A 14,596-nucleotide genomic window follows, 5' to 3' on the forward strand; every position below is an offset into this window, starting at 1 on the left:
TAAATTTATAAATAGTGAAAACTTAGGGGTGTAAAGTAATAAAAATTCATTAAGAAGGGAAGCCAGCAGTTAAGACTGCTCCTGATAATTTAATTTGACCATCTTCTCCACCCTAAGTAAAATTAAATGGCATTTAATCCAAAACAGTCAAGAAGGTTTTGAGTTGGTAGAAAGATTAAAATATCATCATCCCAACCCCATGACCTTTTGCATGCCTGAGAATTAACTTTTTTAACTTGTAACCCCCCCTCTCCACCTTCACACTACTAATCATCACACCAATGACTGACTACATGCCATCCTCATCCATGTGTAAGACTCGCATCCTAACATAGCTCTCTATACTATACGTGTTGGACTACTTGTACCTAATTAAAACCAAACCAATTGCATAAAAAGAAGACCCATATCTCCATCTCCATCTCCAAGAACCCCCCAAAAGAAAGCTACCATTAACTCTCTCTCTCATCTCTTACCTGGGAAGGAAAGAGGTACAAGGAGATGTGCTTGGCTTTGCTGTGTGGAGGAGAGGAGAAGGTTCTTGGCACTCAGAAGGCACCTGGGAGTTGCCCATACTGTGGAGGAGTGGTGATGGCTAAGGATGTGGAGAGCTCCTGGAGGATCTGCTGCCTTCCTTTGTCTGTCAAGTCCAAGAGGAAGTTCTCATGCACTGCTTGTTCTAGGCGTTTGGTCACATACCCCTAGATTTACTTAGTTTTCTTTTTTCTTTTGGTTTATTTTCTCCTTGACCCAACTCACATTGAGATCTAATCTTTCTCTTCTGTCATAAGAGTTTGTAGTTTGTGTTTGATAACTTGGTGTTATGACATGGTTCTTCTAGTTGAAATGTGCAAAGAGATCTCTCTGCATGCAACTCAAACTTTACTCTTTTCAGGTGATCCATGATTTTTCTTTCATGAACTCAGCAGAATGTTGATTGATGGCATTGTGCTCTAATTAGGTACTAATTACACTGTTACTATGACAGACCCAGAGGTTAATTTATTTTAAAGTACATTGAGACATGCAGCAGCATTGGCTAATGAAGATAATTACTACAAATTAAATATTCTGAGGCATATTCTATATACTATAAAGTGTCCTTTGATGATGTTTGCCATAATGTATTGATAGGGATGATGGTTGTTCTGAATGATTCTATTTTAGGGAATAAGATTCTCAGAAATAGTTTTGCAGTAATGGTGGACATTTTTGTCACAAAACCAAGTTATTAAATGGCATATTTAAAACGGCTCATGTTGTATAAGTGATTCGAACTCGCAATCACCGGTTTAATTGAGACACTATTTAGTTTTCACTTTTATATAAAAAAAAAAAGGATTTGAGTCAAATCTTATAAAGATATAAATCAAATGGTAAGAGTCCATAAAATTAGGTTGAGGTCACCAATGTTCACACACTAGCATGGCAGCAAAAGATTGACTGAATGATTTGACTCTTAAAATATATATATATATAATTGGAGCAGGAATAAATATAAGTGTGGTAAACGTGGAATTTGATGGATGTTATTTATTAGTATAGTTTGGTAGATATGAACTAATATGACCAGTAGACAACTAGTTGCTCATGGGATGAGCAATGAAAACATAATGATAAGGCTTCATAGGGAATGAGTATTTTTAAATTTTAGGAAATCTCAGAGTTTTTAACCAAACCAACCCTATTCTAATTTATTTTTTTCCGAAGTAGACTAACCCAATTATTTTAGTGTTTTTATCTTATCCTAGAACGCTGAATTATGTATATAAATCTTTTTAATTTAATCTTTCAGTAGTTAAGAAAAAAATTATCTGACGATAAAAATACTCTGAACTGATTAGCGTTATAAAAAATACTGATTAGTTTAGCATTTTTATTATAGCTACAGTAAATTAGACTCTATTTACTAATAAGTTTGAGTGGCAGTTTGTTTCGGTGAAAAAAGGTCTAGTTTGACTTGAACTAATAAGAAAAAAGATTGACGATTGGAAGAGGGATATTCCTAATTATTGTATTATGATAAAAGAAATATATGAAAAATGACTTAGGATAGAGAGGTTTTGACCGATATAGCCCTCTACGTAAACTTATTTACAACTATGGTTCGACATATCAGCTCCCACCTCAAGGGCTTGATAGAAAAATACTAAATTAGTTACTGTAATCTCATCAAATTTTGATATGAAATACTAATTTGTTCAGTAATTTAGTATGATTGATATGGATTTAGATTTTCCTGTCAAAAATTATATATATATATATATATATGACAACCAATTTTGCTATCCATTTAGTATTTTTATTTCATCTACTTTTCCTCAAAGGAAAATAAATAGGACTATGATTTTACCACTATCAGAACTCCATATCATTCTCAAGCCTAGCTGGCACTCAAAACAGTTGATAGTGAGAGAACAACAACTTCAAACAAACACCTACAGAAATAGATTGATTCTGGGGGAGAAAATAAATCTATGCTGGGCTCACTGTGGGAATTGTAATTGCTTGATGTTGTTTAGTTTGACATCTTATGAGAACAAATATCTAACTGCTTGGGGAGTCATGGGTCGTGTGGAATGTCACCTTCTTGACTCAGTCCAACATTCAACTACTTGGGAGGAAAATTTAGTTGGCACCAAAAAGTTGTTCAGATTTAAAATAGGAAGCATTCAACTCTACCCTGGATACAGAATCTGGATCACAACTTGTGATTAGTGGAAAGAAAGTGGCAAAGAAATACATTTTGCAGAACAAAATCTCAAGCTCGAGAACCTGTGCATAACCCGGGCTCGCTCAAGCTCAAGCTCGACTCGATAAGCACAAAATTATAAATATATAAATTATTCAGAAGTCACAAAAAAATTTCCAGCATGCCCAACTTATGTTGTCTATAGTGGGTCACAAGACTTTTGAGTGATATGTACATTTGAGAGATGGAGGGAGTACACAAAGTAGATTCTAAATATTGATTGTCATTTTCCAGAAACTATTTAGTCTGAAAATAAAGCCTGTAAATATGAAAGCAGTATGACTTGGATAGATAGGAAAGGCAGTCTATAAACATATCATTTCAACATTAAGAGAGATAAACATAAAAATAACCATATTCTTTGTAGGCAATGTAAAAAGATCCATTCACAGATGCTAAAGTTTATTGTTATTAAATCAGTCACAATACCTAGGCAATCTAATGACATACTGTAACACAATATCATAGAGATATAGCTTTTCTGTTAAGATAGTCACTATTAATACTATATATTAAATGGCAAAAGTAATAGGATATGTTCTATATCTCCCAAGAGTCCTGCTAACAAATCCAAGTAAGAAGTAAACCAAATCCAAACAAGAACATTTCACATTTTGGACATTATTAGTGGATAAATTTCCATGCTGTGGTGCTCATAAAGTTATACATTACAAGCTGACAAACCTACATCTCACTGAAGAACTAGCAACCTTATAATAATCTTTTAAAAGCCTAGATATTGGTTATATAATGATAATATCTGCCATACATAAATTTCTACAAGCTATCCCGAAAGGAACCATATCATCTAAAGCATCAAATTCCAAGAAACTAATGCAACACAAACTTGAAATTCACAACAAAACTTGTCTGTAGATAATATCTTGCAAGAACAATAAATTCAGCAATCCTAACATCCCCTAATGATTCCAAGTAAGACTTTTTCAAGTTTCTCAATGCAGAAACAAGATTCCGTTATTTGAAGTTCTACAATTCCTAACTTCTTCAAATGTCATATGTTCCTAAATACTAATCCAGTTAAGTCTCATATCGTCGCAAATAAAGCAACCATCACCCAACAGCCATTATATCCTTTGCATTAGTCAAAGCAACCAGATATCAAGATCATTACCAGATAATGCATTTGTCAGATATTTAACCTTATCTGTACAATATTTGTATGTCACCTCATATAAATCTTTATTACCACCAATGAACAATTCAAGCACTTTCATATTATTATCTTCCAAACCAACTGCTCAATCTAAACAAGCCTTTCCCTAAAAAATAAAACAAATACAAAAGAGCTTAGATACTTTTTGGCAACCATCAGTGTCCCTCTATTATGCAATGGACCGGCAAAGGTCATTTATTTCATCTTTTTTTCTTATGTCTTATGGTCTTTATACTAATGAAATAGTATTCCTGCGATTCCCACAAAGGTTTGCAACTCCTTTACTCTAAGTTTTCTTTTGCTTACAAGGACCAGTATTCAAATAATCAGTCTATTTGTTCTACAATTCAGGTTATCCCACAGGAAAGAGTTGAAAGACCATAATATTTCGGAAGAAAAAATGCGTACCACAAATGCAGAAAGAGTCATGATTGTAGTACCTCAAGAAGCCAACTGCGAGACACTAAAAGGAAACTGCAGTTTCAGATAACTCCACAAAGGATAACAGAGTAAGAACTCACAACAAAAGAAAAAGCAGGTCCCACTTGCAATTCAAGCAGGGATATTCCAGTTTTCACAGACAAAGAAAAGAGAGACCAACTGGCAACAAGTAAAAGGATACAATTAATGTACCTAGCAAGACCAATCCAACTTTCATAAATTGAAAATAAAAATTAAAAACATGATTGCATGGATAAACTGGAATCTATCACAAAAAGTGAAATTAAGGGATACTGAGTCATGTCCAACACATGTTCCAAAACACCAAAATTGCAAGGCACTAGTGCTGCTAAACCTCCTAGCATGAAATAGATCGAAAATTTCACAAAAGATTCTCGTCTTATAAGAATAGGCAGCAAAAACAACCGAAGAAATCTAGTTCATCCTTCTAATGAGCTCATTGATGTAATCCTCACGGTTTCCAGCATCGCCGCCCTCAACATAATGGTTCCTCTTCTTCTTCAAGCCACCCAATGGTGCTTTGAGCTTGAATGGCCACATGAAGTTGTTTGCCTCCTTGAAGTGTGGCCCAACAGTCATAATCTCATGAACAAGATCTTCAATGCAAATAATTTGATGCTTTCCCAAACCCTACAAAACCAAATATGATTGTGAGAAACAAGCCAACTAAGAAAATTAAAGAGAGATGCCACGCATATCCCAACAACAAACCTGTTCAATGATTGAATTGTCAGACAGAGGAACCCTTTGCTTGTTCAGTTTCCCATAGCCCCTCTTGTATATCAATTCCCTAACACTCTTCAGGTTAGGATACCTGAAAAATTACAATTCCTATCAACTTGCATAATGCCCACAGATTAATCAACCCTAAATGTAACAAAGACAAAACTTAGCACCCACCCGTAGGTCACGTAAGGCTCAACCCTACGCAACATGTTAATTGTGGCCTTGTTAACTTTCAGAAACACTCCATTAAAAATCTGCGATAAACATAGCAAAGCTACAGCTATCAAAACTAGTAAAAGAAAAGGTTTTAACTTTTAACACAACATATCTTAGAGTGCGACAAACGTGCCTGTCTTAGACGCAGGAGCTGCAAGATCTTTCTGGTCTTGGGGTGCATAGCATTGATACTACACGGGAAATACCAATAAGAACAAACCAATCCAAGAATTAAAACATAAAATAGAATTTAACAAAGAATGTTTCCACGTATTATACCCTCTAATGCGGATGATGAACAACAATTTCGCCTCAGGGCTAACATAGAATCCCCCCTTAAGCCTCGCCTCACGCTTCAAGCGGATCAATTCCTTCTCCTACCAAAGTTAACACATTTTCGACCGTAAAAATTCGATTTTTACACCAAAAAAAACTACTGATCAAAGCGTTAAACTACCACTGATCGCATCAATACCTGGGATTCGTACTCCTTGGCATACTGTTGAGCCCTGCTAAAGATAAGCTTCCGATTCTCGCGATCCTTCGTATTCTGCGCATCAGCCGCTTCCTTCTTCTTCAGAGCCCACTCCTCCTCCCTCTTCCTCTTCTTCAACACCGATTCGGGGACCACCGCCTTCGATTCCGCCGTCGACATCTCGCCTCCTTCAAGTTAGAGACGACAAACCCCTAAATAAAGAGAGGAGAGATCAAAACCCTTGAATTGGAAGGGATGGAGTAGCTACCTCCGGTTGAGCCGCGGATTCACGGTAATGGCTTCGGATCCAGGAGAGAGAGGAGACGGCTGCGAGCTTCTTAAAAGGGTTTTGGTTATAGATATTAGGGTTTCAAGTGAGAGGAATCCAACGGTGGATGTTTGGAAAGAGGATATCAACGAGTATTAGCCGTCTGATCACTGATGCAATTGTTTTATTAATATATACTCCGGGGTTTGAAAGATCACGGCCGTCCAAAAGTAATCCAAGGGCTAGGAGAATGCTTGGGCATAATGGTCACTCACATAGATTTAGTTTGACATTAGTAAACCATTTTACTTCAAACTAAAGTTGTTAAACCTTAGTCCGGACCAAATTATAACGGTTAGATTTTTCATCCAAAATTAATAATGTTTTATTAGCACCATTATTTTCTGTCATGAATAAATAGTAGAATGGCCGAGCAACCTCTACTACTATTTAGAAATCAACTCTGATTGCCTTACGTAGTGATCGCCACCCAATGATGAGCACCGTAAGTTCAACACTGAATATTTGTACTCAGTCCCAACAAGCTTGGTGGGGGAGGCTTTGTCTTCTGTTCCTCATCTGGCTCTCTGATTATAGTCAGCAATCATTTCCATCAATATTAGTCACCACTCGTTGTAGAAACAACTGCCCTTAGAGAAGGCCTACACTTTTAAATGTAAAAACGGATTCACTCGTACTCGTCAATATTCTTAAAAGATTATTTCTTATATATCAGTACACACTGTAGAACATACTAATCAAAAATCAAACGAGGTAATTAACTAACTTGCTAACACAAATAGACGTGCAAGATATGGATATACCTTATAAGAGACATATCTTGAATTTTTGATACAACAATTATATTTTGATGTCGTGGGTGCTATCGCACCACGTGACTCTTAATTAAGACTATGATGTTTTTTATTAAAAAAAATCAAATAATATTTTTGGGGGAGTTAATTAAGTTTTTTTATGTTTCAAAATTCTAACATTTATAACTTAATCCGGGTCATATATAAGGGTTAAATGTTCAAAAGCTAAAATCGAACTAAATCACAATAGGTATAATTTCTGGTTTAGTTTGTTTTAATTACAATCCCCAGTCTCATATAATGGTTATTAGTTAAATTTATCTAACAGATAACCATTTTTTAAAGAGTACAAATATTTCAGTAACAATTATAATATCTAATATATATATATATAGAATTTGTTTATATTTAAAAGTTTTAATGGCAATTATGTAGAAATCCCTGCTTTTAAGGGTAAATTAGTAATTTTCTCCTGGGCGAGGCCAAAAAGAATCTGTTGGGCTTTAACTACTTCCTAGCCCACAACCATTTGAACTAGTTTGCCTCGAAATAAAAGCATCTCCAACGGGGCTCTATAGCTAGCTCTAAATTAATAGTGGGGCTCCAAATTTAGAACCCGGCTCTATAAATTTGAGATTTTTTAAAATTTCAGTTTTGCCTTTTAAATATTTGATCAAATAATTTTAATTTCATCTATATACTTTAATAAATAATTTAGTTAGTTAAACTGAGAATATAATTAGTTTTACTAATCAATTTTTAACAAATATAGTATTTTTGGGAAAGTCTCGTTGGGACCTTTAAAATTAGTCTAATATTAAGTTATTTTTTAGTTAATAAATTTTAAATTACATAATAAATTTTTTATTATTATTTAAAATTGATATATCCTAAAATTATTTGACTCAAAATTATTTTTAAATGTAAGTACTAAGTATTAAAATACATCAAATATGAAATACATTAGACATTTAAAAATCTCAAACATGAAATACATCAAATAAGAATTATACTAAAAATTATATTCCTTCATTCTTGTGCATATGCCTAAGTGTTCAAGCTCAAAATAAGTATCTCTATTTTGAGTCTTCCTATGCCGAGCGAAGAATCATTGCAATCGTGGCTATGGAGATGACTTACTAGATTATTAAATATTTATTATTTATATTATTAAATATTTAATTCTGTTTATTTTGTGTAATATAATTTGATATTTTTAGTAATGATGTGTAATGCTTATTTTGATCTTTATTTTATATAATATAATTTCAATACGATTAATTAAGAAAATTAGTAATTTAAAATTACTTCTGAAACTATTGAATATTAGTCTTATTTTGAACATCTTAATGAGAGTTTTCTAACCAGATATTTTTTATTAAAAAATAATAATACTAAGATAATTTATTAAGTGATTTAAAATAAATTATATATATATATAACTTTTATAATAAATATAGAGCCCAATACATTGGAGTGTACCGGTCTCTTAACTCTATATTTAGAACCTTTGGGCTCCAAATATAGAACCATTAGTTGGAGATGCTCTTAGGGAAAACCATTTCTTTATCTTTTAAAAGATATAAATTAATTATATTTTCACCGCTTTTACTATGGCCTATTGTAACGTGAATATTACAAAAAGAAGGTTTAGGTAGTCATTAGTAGAGAATGAGAGTAGTTCAGAGAGTGAAAATAAAATTATCCCTAAAATTTATTTAATAATATATATACACTTTTGATCTTGTATAACCAAAAAGTATTCATAATTGAAATACTTAATAGCTTGTAAATATGTAAAGAAAAATTGACATCTTATTAAACCAGAATTGTTTGTAATTTTGTGGGGGTTGTTTTGGGCTCAAATGATGTAAATTATAGTTTACTCCTCAATGGTTGGATCCAACATCAAACTATGTAGTCTAGAGCACCAAGTTGCAACTCTTAAACAACAACAACATGAAAACACTTTGTTGCACTTGTAAAAAAGTATGGTATGATCTGAAAAACTGGTACTACTCTCTCATCTGAGGCTTGGAATAGCCTCGGGACAAACAAGAATAAAGAGAAAGAGCTGCACTAACCCTAAAAAGGTTATCGAGAATAAGATAAAGGGAAATCAAAGATGAGATCAAGCAGGCATAAAGTTATTCTAACAGAGATGCAGTTGCCACTTTGTTCTTTATCCAACTCAAGCTTACACCCTTTTCTATTTTGTGAATACCCTATTCACTTTACGCCTCTTTATAACTCTCATGCACCAATTGCTAGAGAGAATCCTTCTCAAGTTCAACATTCCATATAAGGAAACTTCTTGGGGAGGGGTAAAGGAATATATATAATATTTATCCTTAGATCTCTTTAGTTTTGGGTCTTAAAAAGATTTGTGGGAATTGACAGTAGGTCAAAAGTTGGGACATGTGTTTCATTTTTTATATAACAATGAGAATCTAGAAGTTGGGTGTGTTAGTGAAGTTTGCAAGGCTCAAAAGGATAAAAGATCATTTTACATCTACAAGTTTCTTTCTCTTGTGATGCCAAAACATGCCCAAATTACTTTTTTCATGCTAATTCGATGATATTTGGAATCGATCGCTAGGTGCATCGCGATTTATCATAATTGTGCTTCTCGGTGCAGATTCGGTCGATCTTATGCGAGCCAATCCATGCGCGATGTTAAATAGACATCAGCATATCGATCGAGTGTATTTACAAGTTTCTTTTTCTCGTTATGCCAAAACATGCGCAAATTACTTTTTTCATGCTAATTTGATGATATTTGGAATCGATCGCTCGGTGTATCGTGATTTATCACAATTGAGCTTCTCGAAGCAGATTCGGTTGATCTCATGCGAGTCAATCCACGCGCGACGTTAAATAGACATCAGCGTATCGATCGAGTGCAGTCAAGAATACTGAATGCATAAGAGCAATTGATTTAGGATAACCAAACAATAATAAATGGATAAACTTAGAATCTTTGTCATTTGTAGTACATCACATGGTTGCATGCTGCATCACTTCTCAACCATTCATTAAATAATAAATTTCATAAGACTTTCAATAACCATCATAATTATCTGTTTGCTTAGCTCTTGACGTGTCAATAATAACATCAGTCTAAGTCTATAAAATTGAGAGCTAACACTATCAAGCTGGTTGGGAGAGTACATAGATTGGGACTTAGAAGTCCATTGGTGTTAATTTGTCAAGGTGGTTGGCTTGATATGTATTATAATGTTAATTTATTAAATGAATTTTATCACAATTTGTATCTTAGGCCTCGTTTACTTTTAGAGTAAGATATATCTCTTTATTATTCCTGTATTTATTTCAGGAATAACTATTCTTATGTTCATTCTTATTCTAGAATAAAAATGTAATAATTATTTTTAATGTGATATATAGTGAAAAATAATATAAAAATATATGTGTTATTTTTTATAAAATTACTATGAATGCCCTTCGATTTGATATAAAGTAAATTGATGCGATAGATTTTAAGGGTAAATTAGTAATTAGGTTGGTTTATGGTATAAAATGTAATTTTGATGAATAGTATTTATATTATAGAATGTGAATACTATAATATTTTGTTATTATTTAGGAAAAATAAAAACAGTTAATCCTGAAGTGAACGAGTGTTTAGTGTTTGTTGGGATTTACTTTATTTTTACTTTTCATACAATTGTTTTGTACAACCACCGCATGTAATCCGATCTCCCAAAGATCAAAAGAGAACAAAATAATCACATTAAAACTACACAAAGATACACATAAAAAAATCGGGAAAAAAAAATCTATTATGCAATATATAGAGCACAAAGACTAGCACTTTTTAGTGATTTTATAATTAACACATCGTCTTTGAGTTGTTTGTAATCCAACCTCTGATCATTTTTATCGATAAGTTTTTACACTGCACGATACTATTAGTCTAATTGACTCCGTTAACTCTACGAATATAAGTTACAAAATTACCCTCGAGACCATTTCTAACCTAACCCACAAGATCAATTTTTCACTAAAATACCCTTGAGAGAAAAAATATCAAGGAAAAGAGTGTTTAAGAAGTCAAAAGGGAAGGGAAGAGGAAAAACAAGGATATGTTTTAGATATTCTAAGGTTATAAAGATTTGTTAGTCTTTTGAGTATAGAACCAAGTTGCTATATAAGATCTAATTGGAAGGTCCCTTGAGATGATCCAAGAAGCAATACCTAGCAATACCTTAACAATGGCTAGGGTGGAGGCTTACTTCATACTCTTTTATCTTTTACACAAAGTCCAATCCCTGTGAGTCATAACCAACCTCCCAATTTATTTTGAGGAGAAAAAGAATGCAACTTTGCTTTAGGCTTTGAGAGGATGGAATAGATTGCTTCAAGCATAGGGTTAGGAGAAATAAAGACAAGAAAAAGAAAAGGAAAATGGACTCATTCTTTAATGGATATTTATTTAAGTCATGATATGTGCTTTCCTTCAGTGCCAAGAGATGGGTAGGTGGCTCTTTTAGAAGCATATGTTATCTTCTTGGTGGGTTGTTGATGGATATCTCTAGTTGATGATGTTTGATTCTATTTAGCTTTAGGAGAAGACTGATCTTTTGGCAAGATGTTTGGAACTCACTGGAAATTTATCAGGGTGTCTAACTTTGGTCCATTCTAGTTTGAGAAAAGTAGTCAGGAATTTGCCTTTTGGAATATTTGTATCTTAATTTTGAGTTTCTTACCAAACTACCCATGTCTCAAATTATTTGTATCGAAATATATCACCCTCTTAATTTAATATTAAAAGAAGTCTATTTTATTATAGCTAGCAGTAAAACCGTTGATAAAATCAGTGTAAACTGCTGATTTTAGCAACAGTTTATTTGAAACGCCGATGGATTTAGCTAAGTCTAACTTCTTCTTTTTTTGGGCTAACATCGGCGTCTTGCATATAAAGAAAAACATACACTAAATTTATTAGCGTTTCATCTTCTTAAATAAAACATTGATAAATTCAACGTTTTACTGACCGCTATAGTTAAACAAACCCCGTTTGGTATTAAGTTTGAGTCGTAATCTACTTCGGTTTGTTTACAAGTATTCTCTTAATTAATATAAGTTAATTATGTGTGTCATATGAAAATTAGAGAGAAAATAGGAAGGTTAGAGCATCTATAGTCAATACTTGATGATGACATTAACATTGGTAACTCCACAACAACAAAGTTTCATCCACTCTATCAAATATCTTGAAAGGTAGTTGGCCATCTATTAGATCCAGCCAAAATTCTCCCCTTTTGCAGCAAGTTACATTCTTCTTTTTTAATTGAGAAAGAAAGAAAGAAAGAAAGAAAGAAAGAAAGAAATGGGAAAGTAGTAATGCACTTGTCTATATTTATGAGATATATTTTTGGGTTATTATCTTAGGGCTACTACCACTAGGAGGAAAAAGGGATCCTTCCACCAATAGTCATATATATGATTCTATTCCCTCTGAGCAAAGTTTAGTCTAGAAAAATATTCTGAATCTTTTTATTATAATATGTAATATTATCGATGATCGATCGCGATTGAGAGTGAGAAGATATAGAAAGGGTACTTTGGTCATTTTATATAACTACATTTAGTTTAAAAAAATAATACTGTGGAGGTATAAATATTTATAAGATAGAGTGTAAACGATAATAAAAGTAAAACACAGAGTGTTTGTAATCAATTTTTATCTTTTCTTTTTCTACATCGGATATTCTAATCACCTTAGAAAAAATAATATTCTCGTTCTATATCGTAACTCTGTATGCATTGACATACATCCGATAGTATACCCGAATCGTCAAGCATAAAATTGACCTGCAACGAGTACTAATCCCATTAGAATAAACTCGGAAAGAAAAATAAGTTTACTTATTAGAGTTTTATTTTGAATAATAGATTACACTGCTCTCGATGCGCCATGTTACCATGTTATAACAAATATAGTGTGATGCATAAAAACAAACAAAATTAATTATTATAAATTTTACTCCTGATACATCAGATGATAATCAATTAGTGCGGCTCACTCTTTTAAAAAAACACGCATAAACCCAATTACCCCATATAAAGATTATTGATAACTACTTAATTTCTTCCTTAATTAAAGGTTAAATTATGAGACGATAGAATACAAAGTTACTCTCGCACGTAGCTTTTTATTCTTAAAAAGAAACTTGCACTTGTTTTGGACTTCGTTGAAAGCGAAATATTCCCCTGACATGCCTCGGAAACCGAATCCACAAGAGCATGAAACCCTACGAACGTACGAGATTATCTAAATAGATTATTAATTTCTTTAGCAATATAAAGATTATCATAATCATTATTAACTCGCCAACCGTTGGTACTGTCAAAGAAATATTTTATTATAATATATTAAATATTTTATAAAATATAAATTATCGGTGTCTCTTTTATCCTCTCATTCGTTTTACTCTTTCTCCTCGTGGGATCGGTAGAAGAGGAGAAGAGAGAAGAAAAGGAAGAGAAAATGAAGATGAGGAGGGAGAAGATGAACGAAGACGATAGCGGAGTAGAAAGATGAGGGTATTTTAGTAATTTTATTGATGATAAGTAGGGGAAAAATGTGGAAGTTTCATAGTGAAATTATTCATAGTTAATTAATAATAATAAGCAACATATAAAAGGGTAAGAAATAAGCAATTTTTTTTAAAAAGAATTGAATATAAACAAGGGAAATATAGTAGATTTGTGGAATTTAACATAATAAAGTGGTGGACTTCTAGGAAGTTGTCATTTTTTCTCTCTATTTTTCTATCAATAAAACACACTAAGGAAATTTGCGCTTTATCTCCTGAGTGATTTCGTCTAATTGCACGAAATTCTTATGTACTTTCAACTTAACTACTTAACACTAGTCCGAACCAAAGTGCAATTATTATCATATTTTCCATCGTATCCAATAGTAGCAATTATTAATCGACTTCTCTTATCGTAAGATTATATTTATATGATAAAAGCACTCCATCTATCAAAAGGGAAAATAATCATTCACCCGCAACTTAATATATAAGGGCAAAATTATTATTCCACCTTTTTGCCACCGCCAAACTAAAAGTTGCACTTTAGTTTGAACCACAGAGTGATTAAATTCTTAAGTTGATCTTATATGGTATGCAAATAGACTAAGACTTAGTTTGTGAGGTAAAGAAATTTGTAAGTATGCTCGGTGTGAAAATTCACAAGTTTTTTTTTATACCAAATTTGAAAATAATTTTTGCATCAGAATAATATTCAAACTATTTCTATAACTAACACAATTTTAATGTAACGGTTATATTATACATGAATTATTTCCGGGAGAGCAATTTTCTAACCGCCTTTTCCGACGATTTTCTAATATAATAGTTAAATAAAAATTACTGTCTGAGATAACGATTTACTGCCAGCATATTGAAAATTAGTTCAAATAGAATGAGAATATTTTTACTGGTAGTATTACTTTGCCCGAAAAAAAAGAAAAAAAAAGAGAAGAAAAAAGATCCAAAACTTACAATACTGAAAGAATAATATCAAAGAGATGTCCCTTTTCTACTGTCATAGTTTTGCACCAAACTTTGACACCTCCGAATCGTACTCGCTCAGGAGGACTCAGCGGGCTCCACCGGCAGTGCCCCTCAACTTTCACGCATGGGTATACGAGGCGTAAAAGTGGGTCCAGATT

General features: G+C 32.8%; 2 protein-coding genes across 2 annotated transcripts; one reads left to right on the forward strand and one right to left on the reverse strand.

Moving 5' to 3' along the window:
* Positions 1–394: 394 nt before the first annotated feature.
* LOC140767824 (uncharacterized) lies at positions 395–883 on the forward strand. The gene has a single exon (XM_073107894.1). It carries the CDS (start codon positions 502–504, stop codon positions 703–705), a length of 204 nt encoding a protein of 67 aa, XP_072963995.1. The 5' UTR covers positions 395–501; the 3' UTR covers positions 706–883.
* A 3,717-nt stretch (positions 884–4,600) lies between these two features.
* Positions 4,601–6,220, reverse strand: LOC140767823 (large ribosomal subunit protein uL30y-like). Its single transcript, XM_073107893.1, has 7 exons — positions 6,074–6,220; positions 5,806–5,993; positions 5,610–5,707; positions 5,464–5,521; positions 5,289–5,368; positions 5,100–5,202; positions 4,601–5,018 (listed from the first exon to the last, which is right to left on the reverse strand). The coding sequence occupies exons 2-7, from the start codon at positions 5,983–5,985 to the stop codon at positions 4,803–4,805; spliced, it is 735 nt and encodes a 244-aa protein (XP_072963994.1). The 5' UTR covers positions 5,986–5,993; positions 6,074–6,220; the 3' UTR covers positions 4,601–4,802.
* Positions 6,221–14,596: the final 8,376 nt, after the last annotated feature.

The sequence above is a fragment of the Typha angustifolia genome, chromosome 9, assembly GCF_048772165.1.
Source record: "Typha angustifolia cultivar Huaian chromosome 9, ASM4877216v1, whole genome shotgun sequence".
NCBI lineage: Eukaryota > Viridiplantae > Streptophyta > Magnoliopsida > Poales > Typhaceae > Typha > Typha angustifolia.

Bases quoted from the DNA above. Each gene is read 5' to 3' on its own strand.
- LOC140767823 (XM_073107893.1), bottom strand. From the start codon at position 5,985: ATGTCGACGGCGGAATCGAAGGCGGTGGTCCCCGAATCGGTGTTGAAG. The intron at 5,708-5,805 runs GTATTGATGCGA...TAACTTTGGTAG, and splicing joins CCAAGGAGTACGAATCCCAG to GAGAAGGAATTGATCCGCTT. The intron at 5,203-5,288 runs GTGGGTGCTAAG...GTAATTTTTCAG, and splicing joins GAGCCTTACGTGACCTACGG to GTATCCTAACCTGAAGAGTG.
- LOC140767824 (XM_073107894.1), top strand. From the start codon at position 502: ATGTGCTTGGCTTTGCTGTGTGGAGGAGAGGAGAAGGTTCTTGGCACT.